Here is a 26903-nt window from a genome sequence, read left to right on the forward strand (position 1 = left end):
AACTCTGGTCAGGTACCAAGATGGAAAAGAAGGGTTGGACTGTGGAAACTTTTCGTGGCTGTGTAGAAGAGGGAACCATAGCTGTCAACTTACAGATTTGAAAATAAGGGACCAGCAGCCTTGAAAATAAGGGATCAGCAGCCAAAATAAGGGATTTTGCTTAGCTTATACAGAAATCCGGCACTGATGAAGCCATGCTGCTTTGGCTGCGACTGAATGTGTTTTGCAGGGGGTTGAACTAGATGATCCTAAGGGTCTACAACTAAAACCAAAGAAGAGTGGCAGACAAAACTGATGAACAACATCCAGATGGCAAAGCTTACAGGCAGAATTAGAAACCAGGAAGAGGACCTCTTTAATAAAGAATGGGGAAAGTTTATAATTTAGTTGAAAAGCTATTGTAAAGAGTTACATACATTGGTAGGATTGACAGAAAACTTGTAGTAAAAATTTGAACTATGGGTGGACAAATGATTTATAAAAATAGAGTTATGAAAGGGATGCAGAGAGGGAAATCACTACATTAAGATGCTGCACTGGTTGGAGAGTATGCTAAGCAGCACATCAGGGCTGCTGTCGTCCTGGCGCGAGGAGTTCCATCGGCCCTTCCCCGCCTGAGAGAGAGGGAGACTCTCGCCCACGCCGCCCACGAGCCCAGCATGAGGCAGTTGCGGCCCTGCGGCGGCCGCTGAAGTGCCGCCCTTCTGCGTCCCTCCCCATCTCCTCCTCTTCCTCCTCCCTCAGGCCGCCTCCTAAGCTGCCGCTGCTGCCTCCGGCTTCCCCTGGCAGCGCGGCGGAAGTCTCGCAAGAGAGGGGCTGCCTGTCCGCCCGCCGCCACCCATCTCCTCACGACGCGCCCCTGAGGGGGAAAAGGGAGAGGCGGAGACACGGCAGCTTGTGCGCATGCTCTCTCTTGCGGCGGAGGACCCCAAGCCACTGCTTCCCTCCCGAGCCGGGCGAGCATGAAACCTGGGAAATTTAAGGGACATCATCAATAAGGGACAGCAGCGGGACACGGCACTGGGATAAGGGAGTTTCCCGCCAAATAAGGGACGGTTGACAGCTATGGAGGGAACGTTGTCAGGTGCAGTTTGGGGATGTCCTGGGATGAACAAGCGCTACCTGCTAAAATTCTCTTCTTTCACACTATTCTTGAAGCCACAAGACCCGCCGTCCTCATGTTGCACCCTTGGTGCAAGGTTAGTGCTCTCTCTCGTTAGAGTGTTTAGCTTTGACTTATCCTAGCAAGCTGCTAAACAATTAGAATGTACCTAGAAGCCAGGCAAAAAAAGGTACTGCATTTGAAGTCCCATTTGCCTTAAAAGCCATTGTTCCTACGGGACTCGAATCAGGCTCAAAAGTGTATCGGAAAGGAATCTGTGGGTTGCAACTAAACAACTCTTGGAGTGACGTCTGCTCCAAGGACAGCGTTTTCAAGCCTTTGCTGCTTGTCTCAATCTCCAGTCTTTCAACCAAATGATTTGGTCACATGAAACCTGCATTCCGTTGCTGTGAAGTTTTTTTTTTTTTTAATTTACTCGTGGTGCCTTGTAATGAATGCTAGCACAATGACTGTTTAGGAGGCAGGCTAAATTTGCATTGCTTACCCTAAGATGCTGTCTAGGGCAAAGTTTGCATGCCTTCCATATTCCCCACCACCTCCACTTTCTAGTCACAATTTGGTGTATTTGTCTGGCAAGAGGCGTCCTATCAACATTCTCCACCCTTCTCTGAGAGAAGCAAACTATATTGTGCAGAACGAAGCAGACACAGGCAAGTATTTTTTTCCCCATCAGACGACAAAAATGGATCAACATAAGCTCTGGGCTGTGGTACAGCTTCCTCATTTTATCATTTCAATGAGAAATGGATAAAATAAGCTCTAGAAACAATTTAGGCATACAAATGATATCAACAAATTAAGCAAATTATAGAGAAAGCTTAAATCAGGGGCCAGCAAACTTTTTCAGCAGGGGGCCGGTCCACTGTCCCTCAGAACTTGTGGGGGGGCCAGACTATATTTTGAAAAAAAAAGAATGAATTCCTATGCCCCCAAAATAACCCAGAGATGCATTTTAAATAAAAGTACACATTCTACTCATGTAAAAACACCAGGCAGGCCCCACAAATAACCCAGAGATGCATTTTAAATAAAAGGACACATTCTACTCATGTAAAAACACGCTGTCTGCAGGCCAGATTGAGGCGGCGGTTGGGCCGGATCTGGCCCCCGGGCCTTAGGTTGCCTACCTATGGCTTAAATTATAAAACTCAGGGAGGAATTCAAGGCTATGCGTATTGTTTATCTTTGCCTGATGACAGGATCTCCCCTTTCTCTTGCACTATGTTCCAGAGGTTCGCCCAACTCCCCTCCCCTCTCCTACCCAAGCACAAGCAAATGCACAGGGAGGGGAGCCCCATTGCTCTAGTGGAATGTCTTCTGTGGGCTCCCACTGGTGGAGCTAGTTGGCTGAATCCAGCCCTCAGAAGTGAACTGAAGATTTGAAATTGAAATGACCTCATGATGCCGTAAAGCAGGGGTAGCCAATGTAGTGCCCTTCAGATGTTGCCTGATCATCCCGGACCATTGGCCATGTTGGCTAGGACTTAGAGAAGTTGGGTTCCAACAATATAAGGAGGGTATCATGTAGGATTTTCCTGTAGGTTCTACCCTAGATGATAAGCAACAGAAGTGGTTTTTAAAAAGAAAAAGATGGTTCCATCCATGATGAGCCAACAGTAACCTGAAGCTCTCCAGATGTCGCTGGACTATATCTCTCACCACCCCTGAACATGGACCTTGTTTGCTCCAGCTGGTGGGAGTCCCAAGAACTCTAAAGCACCAAGTTTCCCCATCCATGCCCATTGCAGCTGCCTCACAACAAACTATTCCTAGCAGCCTCCAGCTGGCAACTGTAACATGTAGGGAAGGTGCTATGAACCATTCATGGTCCTACAACAAATTACTCCTTTGTTGTTAACATCTTTATCCAGAAGAACTCGTACAGGGTCTCGGACTGCTAAATTTACAGGGCCAGGCTGGCTTTAGCAGAGCAGCACTGCAGGTCTTCCAATTGTTCCAGGCCTAGGTTTATTTCTGAGCCATCATGGTGCTGCCTGCCTGTTGAGAACAGCTCACCCATTTTGCCCAGGTCAAGACATTTTGCTGCCTGAGGCAGTGGACAAGACAACGCCCTCCCTGTTCTAAGTACCAAAGTCAACTAAGGCTGGCACCTGAATCCTATTAGCAATGGGACAGCATCACCACCGCAGTGGCTAGCTTCTGGGATGCAGATCAGATCAGCTCTGTCAAACCTCATGCCTGAGCCAGGGCTCTCACTCTTCTTAAGGGTAGAGTCAGCCATTCTTTTGCCAGTGGTAGAGAATTACTACCACCTTAAATTCACACCTATATATTCTGAAAGTCTGCTATAAGTAGCTTAGGAGCCATAGGACCGACTGCCACGTACCCATCACTGTTTAAACTACACATTATTTGTTGTGTTCAACCTATCCTGCAGAACTTTGGAGGAAGAAAAGCCACCTCTGTATAGCTACCTGAGTTAAACTGCTTCCACCAAGTGTGATGTTAATGTCACTGGCTTTATCATGTTGTGTCCTGCCCTCGGTAGATATTGCCCCAAAATTGATGAAATATCTAGTTTTGTAGCTCTGCAGTTTCAGGTTTGGTGCAAAATGGGAAAACCCCTTTCAGAAATCAAGTTAACTCTGCCCAGATCACATCCTTGACATGGGCATTATGGAAGATAATGCCTGCACATTAAGAAATGAATGTGGAAATTATCAGAAGATTAGAAATGCGTCAGAGAAAAATGTTTAGTGAAGATGACACACAGGCCAAGACAGCAGGTCTCTTCGAACTGTCTGGGGAAACCTGTGGGCCTCTCTACATGTTTCTGAGACTCCCAACAACAGCCAGGGATGACGGATGCCAAGTTGCATGATGGTGCCTGGCCTATATGGCAGAGAGGAGTCAACCCCAACTTGCCTGGCTCAACTTCAGAGGAAACATTAAAAATTCTCAGCACTCTACAACAAACTTGTTTCAGCAAACGTGCAAAAAAGGGGCAACCTACATGAAGCAACTCTGTGTGGAAGAATAATGGCTGGAGTTCACTAACAGCGGGAGAAAGCAAGCAGGGACATTTGACAGAGTTGTATAAAAATACATTGTATGAAGAAAGTGGATTGAGATAAGTTTTTCTTCTCGTAATACAGTGGTACTTTGGTTTGCAAACAGTCTGGTTTGCATACGTTTTGGATGACAAACACGCCAAACCTGGAAGTGTGTGTCCCGGTTTGCGAACTTTTTCTGGATTACAGCTAAATTTTTTGGGGTTACGAACCAATTTTTTTGGGAGGCCCCATTGGCGAAAGCACGCCTTGGGTTACAACCTGTTTTCGTTTATGAACGGACCTCCAGAACGGATTATGGTTGTAAATCAAGGTACCACTTTACTAGAAACTAGGCTCACTGGTAGTAGATTTGGGACAGATAGAAGGTTCAGAGTACTTTGCTGGGGAACTAGATTGATCCTAGAGAATGTAATCGCTTTCATCTGCTGCATATGGGCTTGCAGGAACTGAAGGCTGGAGATGTGTCTCTGGTTTGCTGGAGCAAGACTCTTTTACCGTTTTCTTTTGCAAAAGAAACACTCTTGGACAGATGGTTCCATGAGAGCACTGCTCAAGCCAGCCTATGCTGGAGAATTGGCTGGTTCAGGTAATAATTCAAAACCATTCACCCCTTTCCCCCTCAAGCCCTGGTTCAATGAATACAATGTAATTTATTTGCCAGGGAAAAGAACAGCCAGCCCAGACGACAAGGGTTAAATTAGATAACTCATTTTCCCACCATGTTTATTACTAATGTACAAAATATACAAAACTTAGAGAGAGAAGAGACATTTCCTTCCCCTCAGGAGAGGGGCGACTGCACCTACTTCAAGGAGAACGGGAGACATAAGATGTAATGACAAGCCCACACCTTGTGAGACACTTAAAAAAAAAAAGGAAAAAAAGAAACCCACAACCAACAACATAAATCAGGAAAACAAAAATTACCCCCCTGAATCATTAGAGTCAAGGTTGAGTTTTCATAGAAAACAGTTTGTAGGTTTCCCCTAATGACAGAACATAGCACCAAAGGAAACCGCATCTCTGCAGCCAGTGGGGAAGATTTGACAAAGGGGAGAGGATGGGCACCAGTAAGGTATTGTGCAAGTGGCAACTACTGGAATTCCCCCATCTCCCAGTGGGCCTTCAACCAGGGCTGTAGATTCGTCGACCGCAGAATTATCCAGAAGCAGCTGCTTCTCGCCTTGCCTCACAAGCGTGTTCCTAAAAGGGCAGTGTTTGCCTGCGGAGGCCAGCTGTTCTGCCGGAGGAAAAGCAAAGTCCTCAGTGCAGGCCTGGTTCCTGGGAACCTGTGGTGGAATACAGTCCAGCCCAGGCAGGCCTTTCAGAGCTGCAGTGCCTCCTCCTCCTCCTTTGCTGGTTTTCACAGGGATATTTACACAGGTCGGTCGGCTTTTCCCAAAATCCTGCCCTGACGTCTCTTGTGCTTTCACAGCCATGGGTGGCCTCATCGCTCCACAGACCAGACGGAGAAGGTGCCTCCCAGTGGTTTCCTCTTTTTTGGGGGGGGGATGTGGCAGTTCATATCAGTAGCAGCGGAGGGGAGAGTGGTCGGCTCCCCCTTGCCCCAAACGTTTAAAGGGCCTCACAGAAGCCATAAAAAGGTGGATGCAGCATGAGTCTCGAGAGTTGGGGGTTCAAGTCCCGGAGTCCGTGACATGGGAATGTGTGCTGATACCACAGTTAAGAAGAGCTGGGGAGAGGGGCCCGGGGCCCTGCGACTAGGGCAAGGGCGGCCCGTTGACGCCAGGGTGGTAGAAGGCACACTTGTTCTCGTACCTGCAGCTGCCTTTCATCGTGAAGTGACGGCAAACGGGGCGCTCCGACCTGTCTATGAGGCAAAAGGGAAGGGACAGGGCAGTCAGCCACGGCGGGAAGGAAGTTCCAGCAACTTTGCATGCATTCCTTTCCTCAACATGCTGTTACATCACCCGCAGACCCAGAATGCAATGCATCACAAAGAACCGAAGATGGCAAAACAAGTTTCAAAAGAAAGCATGCTATTAAAAGTAAATGGGAAGAGACTATCCTATGCCCTGGGAAGCTTTGTTAACATTCGAAGAATCTGTTTTAGGGGCCAAAGACAAAGGGGACTGACAATCTGTATTCAAACATTTCTGTTCCCCTTTGCTTTTTCCTTTTGCTTTTAGCAGCTGCTTGCCTCCCTGTGAAACTCTGCATGCTGGGCTGACACCCTCGCAAATCCCACCCCATCAAGGGAACAGCACTGAAAATTTCCAGTATTTACCTCCACCGTGGCCGCCTCCGTGCCCCCAGCCGTGGTCCCCTGGGTGACCTCTGCCGTGGTCCCCTGGATGTCCCCTGCCGTGGTCCCCTGGGTGACCTCTGCCGTGGTCCCCTGGATATCCCCGGCCGTGGTCCCCTGGATGACCACCTGGATGTCCCCTGCCGTGGTCCCCTGGATGACCGCCAGGATGTCCCCGGCCGTGGTCCCCGGGGTGGCCCCTGCCGTGGTCCCCGGGGTGGCCCCCTCCTCCGTGACCTCCGTGGCCGCCGCCGTGTCCCCCTCCGTGGCCGCCACCGCCGTGTCCCCCTCCGTGGCCACCGCCCATGCTGCTGTTGGGAGGGCCACCCCTACCATTAGGGGGGCCGCCGTTCCGCCTGCCGCCTCGTCCACGGAAAGGGGGCTCTCCGCCTCTGCCACCTCGCCCACGGTGAAAAGGGCCGGGGCCGGGGCCCGGACCAGGGCTGCCGCCTCTCATGCCTCCGTGGGGCCCACCTCGCATGCCACCGTCGGGAGGGTCCCAGTAGCCATCATTACACTGGGGAGGGGGTGGGCCCATCATTCGAGGCCCGCTGGGCACGCCAGGGCCGGGAGGCATGTTGGGACCAACTGGGCCCCCGTGGGGTCCTGGGGAAGACAGAAGGGGAGCACAATGAGCGTGGCTTTGGGTTTAGCCAAAGAAACACAACCGACAATGGTTTTTCAAGAATACGCCATGCCCACCCCCCCACCCCAATCCCAGGGACAGATCGGTTGGCAAGAGCACAAGTCTCTTGATCTCAGGCTTGTGGTTTCAAGCCCCACAGAGGGTGAAAGATTCCTGCATTGCAGGGGGTTGGACTAGATGATTCTCATGCTCGCTCTTTCAGCTTTTCAATTCTATGATTCCATGCTGGCCTTTTCTTTTTAGGAAGGACCCATCTCTACTTACCAGGCATAGGTCCTGGAACTACAGGAGGGAAGAGCTGCATGTTTTTGGGCCCCGGGGGAAATCCGTTGGGGACTGGACCAGGCCCTGTTCCAAGCAGTCCGTGAGGAACTATAAGGAGAAGAAAGGAACTGTTAATGGAGTCCCATCGCAAAGGAGAAACAGAAAAACAGCTGCATATGAAAGAAAAAAGAAAGGAGAGAGAGAAACAGCTCTACATAACCACCAGGCTAAACCCAACCCATTAGCCACTGTACGCCTGGAATTCGAACACAAAGCTTTGGCAAGTCCTCCCTTGGATGGGCCACCTAGTCTTTTACTTAGGCCTCCATTTTAAAGTGGGGGGAAGCAGCCCTATGGCGCCTTATGCAACAGACTCCTGGGGAGGAACTGTGTGGCATATCTGGGAGGACAGCTGATGGAAACAGCGAGGCCTATTCAACATGGGGGGCAGAGGGATTAAGGTGCCAAATAAAACCAACTCACCTCCTGAAGGACCTGGTCCAGGCTGACCCTGCAAGTTACCCAGCAGGTGCTTGATTTTGTCAGAGTAATCTGGCTGCTTCAGCAGCTCTTCTGTTTTGTGATTGTTGGAGCCACCCTGCAATAAATGGGGAAGATAAGCCGTGGGATTAGAAAGGAGGTCTGCAGCCTTGGCCTACCCTGTCCCCACTGGCTACACTGGTCCTGCGTACACCTCTGCTTAGCTGGGGAGGGAGCTACTCCGGTTTTGTGCAAAGGAAGGCACCAGAAAATGGGTTTCAGGACAGAATCCCATTTATCAGCTTCTCTTCCTGGCGCAGCGTGGGATAGTCTCCTGCTCTTTTAATTTCATGAGGGAAAGAGGAGGAGGAGGAGGATTCTGGTCTCTGCACCTATTTGAAGGTGTCGGTAAGATGGGGCCAATAGTTTGGTTCAGCAGAAATTCGGCTTCTCAACTGCAAAGGAGGCAGGTGAGAAGGAGGCATGGCAGGCCAGGTCAGCTGTGGTTGGTTTTCTGCTGTTCAAAAGACTGCAACGTGGCAGTTCTAGTTACCATGATGGAGGTGAGGATCTCTTGCACGTTGATGGAGGAGTTGGGGTTGGGGCCCTGCGGGTTCTTGCCTGCCCCCATGCTGCCCATGAGGTTGGCCAGGACCGGGGGCAGCTTCGAGCCCCCAGCTCCGTCCGGAGACTGCGAGGCGGTGGTTGGGTCGAGTCTTTCCTCGTAGGTAGCCTCATCCATGGAGCATTCCTGAGAGAGGTGACAGAGGAGACAGAAGGAGTCAGCAGAGGCTGGCTGCTGGGGAGCTGGCTGCTCAAACCCAGGGAGACGGGGCGGGTGGGTGGGTGGGAGAGCCGGCTGTTCTAGCCCAGGGGAGATCAGCTGTGCTTCTGATCCAAAATATTCCCCTTCTCCAGCTTGTTTCCACTACACAGAAGGGAAACCAACACAGAGAGGGAGGGGAAATAGGCATAGAGCACAGGGTTTCTGGGGTCCCTTTCTTAAATATGCTTTCTTAGCACAGGGAACCTAGGAGTTTTTGTCTATCAAGTGTCCTGGCTCTTAAAAAAATAAAATAAAATATTGGCCTGCTGCACAGTTGCAAGACTAGCCCTGGCTATCACTCCCACTCCTCTTGTAGCCACTATTTTTTTATTTTATTTTTTACTTTCCTCTGCTCAAAGCAGGGGATTGGGAACCACCAAAGTGGGAAAGCACTTACCTCATCCAGAGGAATGAGCTTGGGCGGCACTGGCTCATAGGACTCTGGGTCAGGCTCATGAGGACTGTCGGGAACACTAGGAGAGAGAATATTGGTCTGGAATTAATACAGGGAGAGAAGAGACGGATAACACCTTGCCTAAGTGAAGATTGCTAGGCCTGAAACTAGGGAAGCCAAGAAACTTGAAATCCCTGGCCAACTCTGGACAGTTCACCTAGTGCCCTACATAATAAAGCTCCTTCTCCTGCCCCATGGGAACACTTGAGAGGGCAAGCACGGTGAGAACTGTTGAGAGCCCAGATACTGCCAAAGAAACGGGAACATAGGGCTATAATTGCCCAGGTCCTCCCCAAAATGGGACTAGCCATGGAATTGCCTCTCCCAACCATGCAACCAATTCTGTTTCTCCACTGCTGTCTTCCAGGACACATATCCTTGTTAGAGCATCGCCTATAGTCACGTCCATATTCCATCTAGTTTCCGTGTCCTATACTCAGTCTGGAAGTCATCTGCTGAAGATGCCAGGGATCTAACCCAAGGTCTCAAGTGCTCAAAATGCACACGTCAGCATGTTTGCTGGAGTTCGCCTACCTCTCTTTGGAGAGAAAGATTTCCTGCAAAATGCCTTTCTCGCGCTCAGCCTGGGTGAACTTCTCCTGGCTCCCGCTTCCCGGCTGAACCAGTGGAGAAGGCAAGTCAATGGGCTTCGGGTAGACCCAGGGGATCTTCTCCTCCATGGCATCATGACTGAGCCGACGTGCTGTCTCAAAGGCCTCGCGATCCTTCAGCATCTCTCGCTTGGCAGCTTCGCCAAAGTCTTTGATTTTGTTCACATTGACTGTGAGGACAAAGCAGACAGTAAGCCTAAAATAAGATCTGGCAAAACTCTTTTTAACAATGCAGCTAGGGACCCTCGTGAGCCAACACTGAAGGTTCATTATTGCCTTCCCACACCAACTTCTTGAAAGGAAAAACCAATCCTTTCTGTTGATCAGCACAACAGAGAAACTCCAAATTTTACTACAGCAAACAATATATGTTAGCCTAGAGGACCCTCAGTTCCTGAATATCAAAGCTTTAATTCAACAAAGAAATAAACCCTGGACATTACTGCTTGCAAAGAAACCCTTGATGAAAAACCAAGAGTGCCCAAAATAACTGTTTTCACTGCCACGTGGCCTTGTGATGTAGCCATTGCAGAAGGAATCCCTGGGCTGGGCATTGTGTTTTCGCATTCCAACTCCTTTTATTTGCACAAATAACAGAACAGGGCACTCACCTCGCTCTGTCTCATCCAATTCAAAGTAGAAATATTCCCGCAGCTTGCTTTCCTCAGGCCAGCTCACAGTCTTCTTCTTCTTGCCCTTCTTTGTCAGCTGGGTTGAGTCGACTGGGCTATCGGCTGGTTTGGAATCCAGCAATCCGCCCTGCTCAGAGGAGTCTGCAAAAGCACAACCACATGCAAGCTCAGCAACAGAGCTGCAGAGACATCGTACGCTTCAAATGCTAGGGCCAGAAGAGGCAGGGAAACCCCTAACCTGTTTCAGATCCCTTAGGCCAGTTGCCTTTTAGACACCATGCACTAGCTGCTCAGGATCTCGCTTTGAGACAGCAATTTCAAGATGGTGAAGGCTTCCTGGACAAGCTCAGCAGAGCATCGGGTAAAAAGCTCTGCTCCATGTACACACACACACACACACACACACACAGTTACACTGGATGTGCCTTCCCTCCTGCTATTCCTTACTTGTCTCCATTGGCTCAGGAACCTCCACAGCTGGTACAGGGGTGCCAGGTCTATCCACATCCATTGGCTCTGATGCAGGGGTAAGCTCTGGTGAAGCTGGCTTGGTGGCACTCATTTCTTGCACTGGCTTCCCTTCAAAGGGGCTCGACTGAGGATTGAGAAACACACCCCAAACCTCTATTTAGTTAATTGTTAACGGTAGGGGAAGCTGGGGCTTTGGCCATCAATATACATACTGATATATCCACCCCCATCGTTCATGCCTGGACGCTGAGGTCCAGCTCTGAGGGCCTTCTGGCGGTTCCCTCACTATGAGAAGTGAAGCTACAGGGAACCAGGCAGAGGGCCTTCTCGGTAGTGGCGCCCGCCCTGTGGAACACCCTCCCGTCAGATGTCAAGGAGATAAACAACTATCTGACTTTTAGAAGACATCTGACGGGTGCCCTGTTTAGGGAAGTTTTTAATGCTTGATGGCGTTTTTAACATTCTGTTGGGAGCTGCCCAGTGTGGCTGGGGAAACCTGGCCAGAGGGGCAAAGTATAAATAAATTATTATTATTATTATTATTATTATTATTATTATTATTATTATTATTATTAACAGGCTCCCCTCACCTTTGCTGCAGTTGGAGACAAAACTTTCTTTTTCTTCTTGATCTTGATCCCTGGGACAGGGGCAGAGTTTAGGGCATCCAAAAAGCCCAAACCTTCCATAGCTGGGGATGAATGGAGAAAAACGGGTTGAAAGCAATTCTGTAATCAAAGTCCCTCATCAGTGCAATCCTGAGCGTGTTTAGTCATAAGATGCCCCACCGTGCTCAGTGGGAGCTACTCCCAAGCAAGCATGGCAAGGTCTGCAGCCTCAGAAACATTCAGCAGCCACTACAGCCTCACTCATGAGGAAGGTCAGAGCACTGGTATTCTAGCTGCCTCTATAGTGCATGTTACTCCATAGGTCATTTTCTACCTGGGACAAGCCTTCTGGGTAAGACACAATGGTGTGAACAACCACTCAAAAAACAAAAATCAGAGAAGCTTACGTTGTGCGGGGATGATCTTGACTTTAATCTCTTTGGTAGTGTTAGGGGTGGTATTGAGGGGCTTGTATTTCTTCTCAGCAGGTGGGTTTTCTGCAATGGGAGTAGATGTGCTGCAGGAAGAAAAGGCACACAGTCAGTTAAAAGAGGAGGGGGCACTAGGAAGGTCCCCATCAGTTTCGGGAGTTTTTATCTCTTGTAGTTCACTTGACACAAATTGCATACTTTGCTCGTCTAATGAACGTCCCTGTTGTTGTTATTTATCCAATTTATAGCCCTCCCTTTTATCAGAAGATCCCAGGGCAGTGTGAACCCAGATTCTGCCCTATCACTATTCCAAACTTCCTTGCTACAGCATATCTAAAAACCGGTGAACAGAATGGCTTGAGCCACTTTCTCCCACTATTACAGCTCATTCACTACAGATAACAAACAAGAGGCCTCCTGTCACCATCAACTCCCGCCTCCTGAAAGAGTTGACGTTACAACTTAGGAAAGTGCTGGCTCAACAGGAATAATCAAAGCTTTCCCAACGCTGGGTCAAAACCCTCCAACCAACAAGTAGTTAAGAGCAATGAGATGAAGTCATCATTAGGATCCAAGGACTTACTTCTGTCTCTTCAGTGGTATTGGCTTCAAGTTGTATTTGTCCGAGGTTACTGCAGCACTGACAGTTTTCTTTACGGGAAGGAGGGATGGAGTCTCCATTTCCAGCCCTGCAAGTTAATGGCAACATTCAGTGTCATAACTGTTTCCAACAACAACTGCAATGATCCCAGAATAGGCTCTGCAAGTGTGGACTGCCTGCCTATCCAAGACTGTAAGCCAGCTGTTTCTAGAATGTAATTTTGCTCAAAAACCTATTATTTTGTTGGCTACATTTATATCCCACCTTTGCTTCCAAGGAGCTCAGAGTTGCATACACAGCTCTCCCCACCACCACCCTCATTTTATCCTCACATTTTATCCTCTGCGGGCTGGGGCTAAGCTGAGAGGCTGCGAATGGCCCAAGGTGACCTTGTGAGCTCCACAGTTGAGTTGGGATTTGAACTCTGCTCTCCCAGGATCCTAGTCCAACTCTTAAATGCTACACCATAATGGCTCATTAAGCATGACTATGCCAGCACTTACCAGTGGAACGGAACTTAGCATGGCTGGGTGCTGTAGTGCGGAGAGATTTTGGCTTTTCTTTCTTCTTCTCAGGGGTCTCTTCAGGCTTGGTTTCTGATTTGGCCTCCTGAGGCTTTTCCGGAACGGGTGCTTTGCCTTTATTCTCCTCCTTCCGCTTTTTCTTGTCTCGCTCTGCAAGGAAGAATGAAGGTCAGAAGGGTTAAGGTCGGAATACTTCCTGGCCCTTTCGGGATGTAGCTAAGGGAGATTTCATCACTGTTTGTACCTACTTTAAACAATGTGTGCATATACCAATCTCTTTGGTCTAATTCAGTGTTTCCCAAACTTGAATCTCCAGCTGTTTTCAGACTACAATTCCCATCATCCCTGACCACTGGTCTTGCTGGCTAGGAATGATGGGAGTTGTAGTCCAAAAACATCTGGAGACCCGAGTTTGGGAAACACTTGTTCTTAGTTCTGAAGGGTGAGACCGGTTAAGAGCCAGATTTGGCTATTTCAAACTTAACCTGAGCATCTGTGAGACAGCACAGAGTCACTCACCTGTAGGCTGGGAGCTACTCTGGGAACGGATGACACCCATCCAGTCGCTGACCAGTATTGAAGCCAGTCTGCGAAGCTCTGGAAAGGAGAGAGACATAAGCACCAAATGAGCTGCTGGAATATAGTGATAACCAATGTAAGAGGGCATGTGTCAGAATTCTGCAAGTGTCCAGAGAACAGGTTTTTACCTTCATCCTCACTTGTCTTGCTGAGCTGCTTGACCAGCTTGGCAGTATTGTTCTGAAATAGAAAGGGTGGGAGGAAAAAATAGGAGGTTATCACATCAAGCAAAACACCAGGCTGAAACAATGCGTGCCAGGTTGCTGTACTACTGCACCCAGGGGGTACTGGCTTTGGGAAAGGCGTGTGATCCCGAGAAAAAGGCCAAACCCTCCTGGCCCACCCACCTTGCCGCGGGGCATTTCTGCTGCCCTGAAACCCAAGGGCAAGGGTGAAGAGCAACGTCCAAAGCTGTTTCATTGACTAACTTGTTTCAGATGATCCACAGTAAGGGGTAAGTGCTGCAGGGTGAGCAGGATCTGCTGCAGGAGGGGCACGTTATTCGCTGCTTTTGAGCTGGTCAGCCATGTGTTGAGAAGCTTGTAGCCACCAACCTTGATGAATCTGCAGAAAGAGGGGAACACACTTTGTTGAGATAAGTGCTTTGCTCACCGTTCCTAGATGGTTGCAATGAGTGCCTAGGATTTGTAAGACTAACTGGGAGGCGGATAGACAGGCAAAAGCAAAGCAGGGATATGAATATCCTGAATGCAAGTGGGCTCACCCTGCTAACTATTATTATTTATTTAAGTATTATTCAGTTATTTATTTATTTATTAATATTCATGTATCATCAAGACCACAAGATGGGTTAAAACATAAAACGCAAAATGCATAAAGTAAAGTGAGTGACTGGACAATTCAGTGGCATCCGTAATTATAGAAAGCACATTCCTTTTGCTGGAGGTGGCGACACGAGTCAGAAGTCCACCCCAGCCCCTTTCCTAGACTTAATCCACAGAACTCCCCCTCTGCCTCTGGAACTAGCAGACCAAATTCTATTCATCAGAAACATTCAAAAGTCCTTACTTTGCGAGTATGTCTTGTGTTCTGGTCTGCAACAAGATGTTCAGATAGATGCAGCGACTGACCATCTTCTGGGCATCTTTCATCAAGCTAAAATTGGAGAAAAGGGAAATATTAACTACTACTGCAAGCAGGCCATCCAGAAGATGAGACTGTGTATAGTCACCAGATAATATTTGTAAGGGAGCTTTTTCAGTGGGGTGGGGTGACACACACACAGATACATTTGTTGAGAGAAGGGAATTCAAATTCTGTCAATTCCAGCTCACCCAGTTAAGTTGACCTAGTTTTCAGAATTATATGCAAGGTCAGGCTTCCTCAACCTCAGCCCTCCAGATGTTTTTGAGACTACAATTCCCAGCATCCCTGACCACTGGTCCTGCTAGCTAGGGATGGTGGGAGTTGTAGTCCCAAAACATCTGGAGGGCCGAGTTTGGGGATGCCTGCCATAGCTGAACAGCTGTAAACTATGCTGGAGGGTTCTTACACCGCATGTGCAACGTAAGGTTTTAGTAAGCCATCACTTTTTGGGAGTCACAACAAGCCTTTCAATTATACCCTTAACACTAAAAACCTACTTGAAAATTTTAGTGATTCCTTCGTGTGTTTTGACTTCTCCATCTTTGCCAAGGAAACAGTCCAGTCCTTTCAGGAGTTCCTTTGGGTCTATCGGTCTGGAACCCATGGCTGGAAATTCTGATAAAATACAGGAGAAAAGGAGCGTACTACAGTTAGTTCTAACTCCTCAAAACAGTTAAAAACTACACCTTCCCTTTGCAAAAAAAAAAAAGTGAGAAAATTTCAGGGGGTAGCTTTCAATTCTAGTAAGTGCAAAGTATTATCATGTTTCCTCTTTAGATAAAGTTCTCAGGAGTCAATGTACAGTGCAGAGAAAGGATCAAGATTTGCACTGAAGAGTTATCCTATTCTTTGAGCCAACAAGCAGACTCCTCAATCACATAAACTTTGGAAAATAAAAAGGAGCAGTAAGCAAAGAGATGGTGAAAGACAGTGAGAAAGAGTGAAGAAATGCTATCCTCTGCACTGATAATTTGTTTGCCATTTTGTTGATCACCATGACCTTTGAACAAGTGTTGGTGAAATATGCAGGCCATTACAAGATATTTTGTTTCCAACTGGAACCAGTATTTTTTAAAAAATGAACATTTAGTGTTTTGCCACATGCAGTCCAAGTATCATATATTTCAGTCACAACAAATGTCTTTCTACCTAACGTTCTGAGAGTTCTTCCCTACTAATATCGTAAGATTTTTTGACTTTTATGAATTTCATAGCACAACCCTGCGCAAGTTTACAGTTCAGTGGGGCATACTCTCAGGCACACAGGAGCACAACTAAAGTTTCTCCTCTCTTATCTTTAAGGCAGGATTATTCATACTGGAATATGTAAGCCTGACTCTAAAAAGAACACTGTAAATAATTCAGTGAGATATAGCCAGGCTAAAATATAAAACTTCACAAGAAGTGTGAGAGCCAATATACCAGGATCTCGTTTTATTGGTGGCAACATTTCTGACATCCACTCTCACTGCTAAGTATTTGTTTTACAGGAATACAGCACACAGAAGAGCACGCCCATTTAAAATGGGCAAATGCACTGAATGAGCATTTACAACAGTTGCTTAGATCCAATTATTTCACTGGGTCACATAAAGGCTTCTTGGACCTAGCAGCTAGCAATTGTCCATTGTCTCATATATCAGGAAACAGCCAAGCAAGATCCAAGGGCCCTCTCTCTTGTTCCTGCACTGCCATTATTGTAAAAGGAGTAGCAACCTCCTTTTATTACACTAGCACCTTCAGACGTACATTCAACTCTCATTAACCCACAGCACTTCTATTGCCACGAGTAGCAAAATCAGGCACTCATAGGTGTTTTTCCAAGTTTTTGGAAAGGTCCTATATTCCATGGAGGTCATCAGCCAAGTGCACAACCCCTTTCCTGAGGAAAGGGCTCATAAAGTTGCTATGCTCAGAAAGCGGTGTTCCAATGGTATATTCTGCGCGAGTCAAGAGTTGAAGCTGTGTGGTTAAAAGCCTATGGCCATATGCATTTCTACGCTGCCAACACTAAAAGGGGGTTGTCAGTGGATGTGCAAGCTTTATGGTAAAAGCTACCTGAAGAGGTTCATGAGTCATGCTCTTTCACTGGCAACTTCCCCTAACGCTTAATGTACTTCTCAACTTTCATGGCCAGTCAAGTTATACTATATAGCTGCTAATTGTCAAGGCCCCGAAGCACAGGGCAGTGCCTGGTCATGGGTAGCAATTGAGCTAAATTGTAGCAAGGGATGCCAATTTAGTTTAAATCTGATTCAGTGCATGGTTGTCTCTCATGAGCACACATTATGGGTGGCAGCTGGTTTGAGACTGTGCAGTACTCCAGCTGTGCCCCCTGCAATTAAACCAAGAGCAGCTGATGTGTTTACAGCTAACTTCTGGTAGCCAACGTAGGAACTTGCTGGTAAAAATCATGCCCGAGTCAAGACCGTCTCTTCCTCACATCATGGTTTATTAGTCTCTGAAAGAATACCATGTATGATTGACCAACACAAATCTTAGAGAGGCAGTGAGATGCCAATTTCATGTTAAGTTTTGGGGCTTCCCGATTTTCTATCTTCTTTGCAAGGACAGCTAGTTGCATCAAGAGGTGTGCTAGCTATTGAAATTGTTCAAAGAGGTAGCCTGTAGCAACCTGCTACGCATCTTTCTACTGGATCAGGCTCAGATGCCAATCTGAAACAGGGTTGCATCTATGTAAATGTCAGTAATGGCAATGCACTATGCGTTCTGAAGCACCTTAAATCCTTGCAAGTTTGATGCAGTAGCAACTGTCTGCGTTGAAAAATGTACTCTCCAATTCAAGATGGCTGTAGCATATTAATATATGTAGCTGCCTGGAAGACTAAAACTAACTTTGTGTTCACTCTCAATGTGAAAATGGACTGGTGACTCGAGTTGCCTTCTGTGGAGGCATTATCTCCCAGCAAGTGTGGTTTCAAGTTGTTGTTTTTTTAAATACAGGACTAGACTACAAAATCCAGATCTTCTCATAGCCCTGCTTTTTTTCAATGACTGAGATTTCCCCCCTAAATCAATAGGGTCCAGGAGAGGTCCTACATTGTTCTAAATCCTTGAATTTGGTTATTTTAAAAAGTGAGTCCACTGTTGGTGATAATCAATAGGTTATTATGCACTCATATGATGGAAAATTAAATCCAAGGACAGCTGGGCAACTGAGCGGGAGATTGGAAGGTGTTACCAGCTTGTGGTTGCTTGAAGATCTTTTTGCGTGGCTTCAGTCCAGTTCTGAAGCGTTTGCATTCAAGGTCCATGTTTGTGAATTCACCCTGAAGTGGATAGGCCAAATGACAAAGTGGGCTTTGGAGACTGAACTCCCCCTTTCACCCCACAATATGGCCTTTCACATGCAAGGCAGCAATACACTGGTGACGAAGACTTGCACGGATGATGCTTGGGCTCAGCCTGCTGTGGCGGTGAAGAGAGGACTTCAGTCTCCAGAGCTGTCAATCTGGCAATTTCCAGCACTACATTCCCAGGAGAAATTCAAAAAATATGCATGTTACTTATGTACAATTCCAGCAACTTCAGTCTGCCCAACCTCCCTAGCCTTGCAAGCAGTGGCACGCTGAGAACACCTACATCTGCAATGTGGAGAACTGAGGTAGTAAGTTTAACTAGTTGGTGTTCCACGCCTGTGTTTGAGTGTCTCTCCTTTTGTTGCCATTCGATCCGCTACAAAGATGGACTATAATTTAAAGTATCAATGTGCGCTACAAACCTTGTGAGACTGATAATTCTATAGAACAGTCCATTCTCAACTTTCCAGGCTCCATAGCTATGGGTTTGTGACTATGTTCCCCACATCCATTTCATGCATGAATTTAGGTGTATTAGTAAAGTAATTAGATGTAAAGTACATTGGACATTAGATGTAAAGTAATGCAATGCAAGTAATTTTAAGTCCCCTAAGGAGCAGTACGACACTGACCTTAATCAGGGTTTACTGGACTCCAGGATAAAGCGCCACATTTATGAGAAAGCCCTGTGACACTTCAGAAAAAATAGCACATATGTATTATGGCACAAGCTTTCATGAGCTAGCGCCTCCTTATTTCTGATAAAATTGGCTCTAGGTTCTTAAGTTTATGCCACGACACTTTGAAGATATCACAGGTCCCGTTTGCTGAGCTTTCAGCTGCTATGAATTACATCCCCACCCATAAAGAACATTAATCTAAGTTCCCCCCTTCAAAAAAGATGTCATTTCCCTGCATATGCACAAAGCTACAGTATTAGGATTGCAAATGCCATATAATTATTTTTGTACAGAAGCTGCCCCACAGAATACTGCTGACAGATTAAGAGTCAATACTCTGAAAAGTAATCCGTGTTAGATGACTTGAAAGAAGTTTTCAAAGCAACACGTCCTGTAATAGAATCCTGCAAGGATTATGGACAAATTACTAATGGAGGGATTAGAGAGGCAAATTAGAGAGGCTGGGGTACATGTACTTACTGTAAATTTAAAAAGCTAGAGTAGGGAATATGAATGGCAGCAAACTACTTTAACAGCTTAGAAACAAGTTGAAATCCTTCATATGCTCCAAGGTACATAGTTAGATTCTGAAAAGGAACGCTATGAAAATGGCAATGTGTTTGATTTCAAGATATAATTTTAGCAGAATTATTCTTATTTCTAATTATGACTCACAGCTCTCAATCTCATACTGCCAGCTTTTTCTCTGCAGCTCTGACCCTCTCCTCTACTACACAGCTGTAAAACAATAACCTATTTGACCAAGACGTTGCTATAACATCTCAACAAACTGAAGAATTAAGAGTTTCGCAGTCATTCCAGGTGTATCACACAGGATTAGTAAAGATACATTCAAAATCCATGCTCATCATGAAGTTTCCATTCTCTGTACAGTAACTATGCATGTAACACTTCAACTCTGCAGAACTTGTTCCCAAGCAAACAGGCTGCACAAAGCCATACAGAAGTTAACGGTACTACTACTAATGGGGGTGGGGGCGAATGCTGTTTCATTTGTGAATGTGGATACAGCAATACCCATTCTTTTCTTAGCACATTAGGATTGTTTTAACTGTTTGACAGTGTCAATTATACAGAGCTGGTTTTGCTATGAAGCCAAAAACTGGTCAACATTCATCCTCCATTAGAAAAACTAGTTAACTGACCATGCTAAAATTTTGAACATACAGTGGACGCGCGGGTTGCGAACGTGATCCATACGGGAGGCACGTTCACAACCCGCAGTGCCGCGTCTGTGCACACGCAGGTTGCGATTCGCCGCTTCTGTGCATGTGCCGAAACCTGGAAGTAACCCGTTCCGGTACTTCTGGGTTTGGCGCGGTGTGCAACCCGAAAATACGCAACCTGAAGCGTCTGTAACCCAAGGTATGACTGTATTGAAATGTGACATGCAATTCAGAAAAATAAGGGCCATGTCAGATCCTGGCAAGTCGACAACAGTATACTACGATAATCTTCCTGTAGCTGACTAAACCTCAAATATATGCTATATTTCCCAATAAGGCACACAGGGGAAGATTTTAGGGCCTGTACTCATTAAGATGCACATAAATCCAACCCTCGTCACCTTACCAGAAATGGCAACTGTGCTTGTCTCCAGTCTATACAGTTCTAGTATTTGCAAACAGGGACACGATTTTACTACAACTTGGCGCAAGAGCTACTACGTAGTGCCCAAGCAAACAAATCCAGTGTGAAACACAGTTGGCATTTTAAATATTTTTCTTCCAAATTAGAGGTAACATATTCCAACTACTAACCACAAAAATACCCCCCCTCCAAAATAAATACGAATAAAGGGCCATTTAGGATCAAAGCCTTCATTTCGTTTTTAAAAAACCTTGAAAGGGTAAGCCGTCTTTTCAAAGAGCAGACTGAAAACATAGGAATTCAATCAAACTCTGTCTTATTTAAGACTCAGAACACCATTCGGAACAAATTCTAAACACATCTGCACTCAGTCATGTCACTCCTATTTTGAAAAACAAAAAAAGGCAAAAAATAGTAAAATGCCAGATGAACATAAAAAAGGGAAGTCTCAGCATTCATTCCTTAACAGTTAGCACAACTACTTTTCACACTTAGAAAATGCTTCCAGAGGCAGATATAACACTAGACAGTTAAATGTACTGGTTCCTTGATCATATACAAACCTTTTTGAAATTAAACATTATGCCACTTTCATAGCGTATATCAAAGGTCAAAAAGGGGGAAAAAATTGCAAGGTAATTTGTTTTTCAAAAATAGATATCTGACACCTCTGTAATTTAAGGTGTTAGCAAAAACTCAACTTGCAATAAAAACACTGTAGCATGTTGTACCTTCGCTAAAGAGAACACATTTTTTATTAGGACAACTGTGAATTAATGCTTAAATGTTTCATCCATGTTCATACATTGTGTAAAGTTAAAAATTATCAACTTCCACCCTACTTCTAAACCAAAAGCACAGATTTGGAAAATAAATTATGCAAGGAACCTCAAGCAGTTCCTCACAAGGCACTCCTGTAAGAATGCCTTGTGTCAACTGCTGCCATACAAGCAAGAAGCAAGCCAATCACTCAAAGAGTTACTTGCTCCCATTGTATTACTTTGCTATCTTGCACAGACTCCTGTCAATCTTTTTACAAAAACACTACAGAATTTGGGCTTGCTGAACCATAAGTAACATGTAGGCTGTACTATAGAAGGCCAAAAACTGGACGGAGAACCAACTAGGAAGATACAGGCGATACTGGAACAACAAGCTAAGCAGGTCTACTCATCTATTCAGCATTATCCTCTCCCAAATGCTCCAATTGTCCTGAAAACAAGTTCTCCAGGATTGGACTCCATGGGGAGAGTCATTTGATACTTACAGTTTTAGAGAATGGACTCGGGATTTTAATCCAATTAAGACATCTTCATATCCTACAATTCTATTAATATATGTTAGCAAAGTGTCTTAAATAAATGTGTTCCCAAGGGAATTACTGAAGTGACAGTTGCTTATTGCAAGTTTTCAGATTACCCCTCACTCCCACATAAATGTCTGCTTCATTTTCTTTGAAAGGTACTCTGTTCACTACGGTAGTGTGCTGAATTTCCACTCTAGCAAATATGGGGAAACTGATCTGTAGCAGACAAGCAATTCCACTTGAGGTCAGCATTTCAAAAGTGCGAAATTCAAAAAGCCAGTTTTCATTTTAACTTAGACGTAGCAAAACCACCTAGCTTGAGGCTTACTGACTTTTCTAAGCAACGAAGTTCATGGCATCCAACTGATCTTTCTTTTTATGTTAGCTCCTGAATTAATGTCACAGGTTTTCAGATGGAGCCAAGATTTGAGAGGAACGTTAAATGCTGCAATCCTGGATAGACTTGAAAGTAAACCTCACTGTTGAGAGGATTTGCTTCCAAATAGGTCTTGTTAAATTCAAGCTGCATGGCTGTTGCTGCAGAGACTGCAGTCCTGCGACACCTTTCAGACCAATTTATGGCATTATGTTAAACGCCAATAAATTTCCTAAAAAGAACGGACAAATTGCCATAACTACTACGGGAAATGTTAATTACTCAGGTTTCTAGTTTGCACCAAGCTTAATTACACTTACATGGAAATTGGCCCCACTGAAATTTCCAGTTAAGAATGATTTTCTCAAAAGGGAATACCTTTTCCCTCACAAAGTGTGCAGGAAGCAAGGGGCCAGACTACATGTACTACTGTCCATCAAATTTAGGTCAAGGTTCTAACTTAGTCCATGTTTCCTTCGGCAGCAGTTAAGAGATGAAGAAAAAGAATGCCAGACTTGTGGGGAAATTACTAAGGAAGAGCCAACTTTTCAGACTGTTGTTTTTACACTATGCACACGCAGGATCTAAACCAGCTTGTCCCAAAGTCTTGTGACATTTCATTGCCTCACCAGCTCACTGGCTGACCTAATAATGTAGGTATAACATTTGGCAGAGAAGCTAAGCCATAAGGAAACAGGCCAAGACTTCTGAAGCCTGTGGCACCACTAGTCTTTATAATGCTTAACTGGGCTGCAGCTCTTTTGCCAGGCTTCCAGAATTGAAATTTCAGAATACCAAGCCAACAAAGATTCTAAAGCATTGTTTTTCCTTAAGAGGGAATCCTTCAAACAATGGATTTAAGGGGAGTCTTACGCCACACTACTTGCCTTACTTTTACGAGTTTGGGTAAATTCCTAGGTAAGCCATTGTGCTTCCAGAAAGGCTGCTACTCACACCAATACTTTGCTTATCTTAAAACTGAATTCCTTAACTTTTAAAATAGAATTTTAGCAGTTCAACGACACTGCTAGTTTTTATTATAACTTTTAAGCTCACACTGTATTGGAATTATCACTGATGTGTCTTTACTGAACCAATATGAACATCTGCTGTTGTGCTTTAAGGATCTAAAGCCTATTAGGAACTATTATTGATGCACCAATGCTGCTAGTTATCCCATAACTGTTGTGGACAATATGTTTTATTCTCCTAAGATCACGTCACCTCTAATGGAGCGTATCAGTTTTGAAATTTAAAGGCCCACTTAATCTGTGCATGATCTGAACATTACCCAATATCTGCATTTTGAGATGAAATTGTCTTCTGCAAAGTTTACTTTTAAGAAGCTTGTATTATATAAGCTTACCTCATTCTACTCCCCACTCCCAAACACAAGTTAACCTGACAATAGGTGTCTTTCTTAATAGGGCACTTTGAAATATTCTTCAACGAGAAATGACAAGTGCCTCAGTGCTATAAAGACTTCTAGCCAGAAGAGTGTCATTTGTTCTTTCGGGGAGGGGAGTGTTACAATATGAAATGCTACCACCGGAGGTGTAGATGGAGGCATTTAAATTCTGCTTTGTGAAACATTCCCCACAGAAAGTAAAGGATCCAGTGCTTAATGGGGGGAAGTCACAAGGGCAGCATCTCTAAAATGCTCTTTGATGTTCATGCAGACCCATTTTAAAAATCCAGATTCCGCCTGTTTTAAGGAATTAACCAACTTAAACATTAGTGTCCTAAGCAGATTGGCAAACATTTAACACCCTTAACAGCCTGCATGCATCAGTAGGTGTCACTTCATGGCGCTGACAATGGAAGAGAACAGCAGCAAAAAAATAAAAATAAAACAAAGTGGTCTGGAACAGAAATGAAGGTTGTGAAATGTAATTAATACCAGAAAGATTTTGCTTACCAGGTGGAATTGTGGCCGTTCCCCTCCCTTTGATGAGGTAATACAAGTGCTGGATTCCCATTTTTCCTAATGATAACTTCTTTCCTAGTACATTGTACAGGAACTGTGGAATGTGGCAAATTAAGACAAAACTTACCCCCTCCCCCAGCTGTGTGCATGTGGCCGGAGAAAATGCAGACACCCCCCCTTTTATAACTTTTCTAGCAAGTGTCATTGACACTCACAAAAGATTTGGGGTCCAGTGGTAGCATTTCATCTCAGCAATTAATTTGTCTGAACATGCTTTCCCAATCAAGCCCACCCTCAAAGAAACCTAGAGATGAAAAAAGGGAAGGGGAAAAGAGAGGGAAAAGACACAAAACAGTTCGCCTGCCTGATACTAAACATAAGCACTTGACAAAAATTTCCTAATACAAGTACAGCAGACAGACATGGGAGAAATAACTGAAATCCAAAGCTCATGTGATGTTGCAACCTAAAAAAACACATTGTGGATTTATGATCATACTTTGCACTTATCAAGCTGTATCTAAAGATCTCCTCCTATATATGAAGTGGGAGTGGAATTTCATTAGATCGGTTTTTTTGAAAGGTGATGAAGGGGAAGGTTAAGGCGTTCTCCCCTCCCCCATCATCTCTCCTTCCTCCATTTCATGTCTGCTTGCTTGGGGCGCCAAACACAAGCTATTCAGGGGGAGGAGTTTACTACAAGCTGCTTACATCAGCTCCCTTGCCCAGCAAGCCTTGTGGGTTCTTGTACATGAGGAAGGAAAGAGGCAGCGACGCCATTTTAGAAGCACAGGCAATTAGGAAAAAAAGCAAGAGGCTTTAGAATCTATTAAGAGGAAACTATAGCAATACAATCCCCACCATATACACAATTTGTAGCATATTATGTCAGTTCTATAGACTAGAACCTATTTAACATACACAGTTGGGCGGGGGGGGGGGGGGGGAGAAAGGAATTTGTCCGCGAGTGCCGGAGATTCAAAGAACCTCCTATTATTCACTACTATAGGGTTAACTCCACTCCCCCCCTTCTTTTACCCTCCACTTGGGAGGTAGAAAATGGCATTAGAATGGAAAGGTCCTGTAAAGGAAATATACAATGCTGCTTGTCAGGGACAAAAGATAAAATAGCACCGCCATATTGCAGCAAGGGGAAATAAATAGGATGAACATTTTAAAAACATTAGACCTCATTTGAGTCCGAGAAAACTCTTAATTGGCTTTTTTTTAAAAAAAAATTGAGTGGTTTAAAACAATTTTCCCATCATGTTGCAATCTTTATTTTTAGATTGCTAGTTATTTTTTGCAGCATTACATACTTACATATACATTATAAAACCTTCCAAGATTATTTTTTTTAAAAAAAAACCCCACAACCCCCATTTTAACATTGACAAATTTAGAAATACTGACCCTGTATTTTAAACTGTCTAACTACTGGCTAGAACAAAGTTATTGCTTTCTTCATCCCTTCGCCTCTTACCCTGCAATCTTTATGTACAGATTGCTTATTTAGCTCCATTTCTACGTCTCCCACACAAAGAAGTAGTACTTTATGGCTCAGTCACCACCATCTATTATGTGGGAGCTCATTAACCCTTGACAAGTCCTGGAGATGATGGATTATCTAAGAGACCATCATGCTCCTTATAAATATGCATTTTAGGTGACAAAATGCCCGAGTCTTAAGGGTTAACACCTCAAACAAAACCCACTTCCCCTCCATTTTTTTTGTCTTTTCTTCGTGCCATTAGCTCACTTCGACACGGACCAATTTTCTTTTGGTCAGTTGGTTGAAAATGCGACACTTACTATCCAATTAATTTTCTCGTCGACAGCGCCTCAAGGTTTAGCTTTTTTTTTTTGGATTAAGCTGTGTTTTTAAAGAAAAAAATAATATTTGGTTTTCATTTTTAAAAAATATAGCAACTTTTTGGACGGTCAATAAATAACAAAAAGTTGCCTATTAAAAAAATCAGGGAAAGTTGTTGCTAAATATTAATTTTGTTTTTTTTATGTTTTTTAGTGGCGGTTCTCCTTCAAGGTCACAAAGAATTTCATCAGCTTCCCAATACAGACGATCTGAAATGTAGCTGGCTTTTTTAGTGTCGTCTCAGAGGCTCAAGACTGTGGGGGTATTTTTCTCTTTGTTTCGCGGAGCAAGTTCGACGGTGGTGTCCCAAACCAAACCTATAACAAGAAAAAAGAAAAAAAATCACAAAGTTAAGCTTAAGAATTTAAACTCAGAGGGGGAGAAAAAGCAAGCAATAAAACCGAACTGTTACGTAACAACAAGCCTTTGTTAAGGAGAGGAAGCCGCGACGATCATTGGGGCGGGCGAGCGGGCGGGGGGGGGGCGAAGAAAATATTTTTTTTCCCTTTTCAAGGGAAGACGTCCCTTTAAAATTAAGTTGCTCGGTTTTAAATAGGAAATATTTCCTTTGGGGAGAATTCAGCTAAGAACAGTCTTGAAAGGACAATTTACCTCCAGGTACAGCCAATCAAATAATTTACTAAAAATCGCCAATTAAGACGCATTCTGGGAAGGGGGGAAATAAAAATAACCCTAACGTAATGCCCCTTTGTCCCCACCCTAGCCGTTCCCCACAATAACGTTCCGAGATACACCGTACTTACCTTTTAACAGACCCCAGAATGGCCGACCAGGGCGCGCGCGGAGGCTTTTATATGAGGCCACTCCCTCTCCCCAACTCCCCCCTCCCATCGTCGCGCGATGCGGTAAAGAACAAAGGCGAGAGCGCGCGCCGCCGCCCCACCCCGACACAGTTGCCCGGCCAAATCCGAATCAAAATTTACTTCAAAGCACATCACCTGAATCGCATTTTGAAATCCAATCGGACTAACTGAGCCGAAATAAAAAATTCCGCCCGTGAAGGTTGTGGCGCAGTTAGTAGAACACGAATACGCATGCGCGATCCGTTGCCAGACCCGCGACGTGTGCGCGCTCGCGCGCGGCCTCCGCCCTAGTTTCCGTGGGGGGCAGGGAAGGTGAGTGCGAGACGGC

General features: G+C 45.2%; 1 protein-coding gene across 11 annotated transcripts; it reads right to left on the bottom strand.

Annotated features, from left to right (window-relative positions):
- Positions 1–4850: 4850 nt before the first annotated feature.
- PPP1R10 (protein phosphatase 1 regulatory subunit 10) lies at positions 4851–26887 on the bottom strand. 11 transcript variants are annotated; one of them, XM_083600647.1, is made up of 20 exons: positions 26706–26887; positions 22272–26068; positions 15156–15273; positions 14581–14667; positions 13980–14115; positions 13680–13731; positions 13492–13569; positions 12952–13122; positions 12431–12536; positions 11824–11933; positions 11399–11499; positions 10785–10932; positions 10317–10478; positions 9629–9875; positions 9038–9113; positions 8368–8565; positions 7818–7932; positions 7335–7442; positions 6407–7030; positions 4851–5989 (listed from the first exon to the last, which is right to left on the bottom strand). In XM_083600647.1, exons 3-20 carry the CDS (start codon positions 15260–15262, stop codon positions 5880–5882), a joined length of 2736 nt encoding a protein of 911 aa, XP_083456773.1. In that variant the 5' UTR covers positions 15263–15273; positions 22272–26068; positions 26706–26887; the 3' UTR covers positions 4851–5879. The 11 variants fall into 11 exon arrangements, with proteins under 11 accessions (XP_083456773.1, XP_083456776.1, XP_083456778.1 ...); XM_083600650.1 differs by having other exon boundaries at positions 25691–26068; positions 26706–26886; XM_083600652.1 differs by having other exon boundaries at positions 6758–7030; positions 26706–26885.
- Positions 26888–26903: the final 16 nt, after the last annotated feature.

This window comes from Podarcis filfolensis, assembly GCF_964270895.1.
Source record: "Podarcis filfolensis genome assembly, chromosome: 2".
In the NCBI taxonomy this organism is placed as follows: Eukaryota; Metazoa; Chordata; class Lepidosauria; order Squamata; family Lacertidae; genus Podarcis; species Podarcis filfolensis.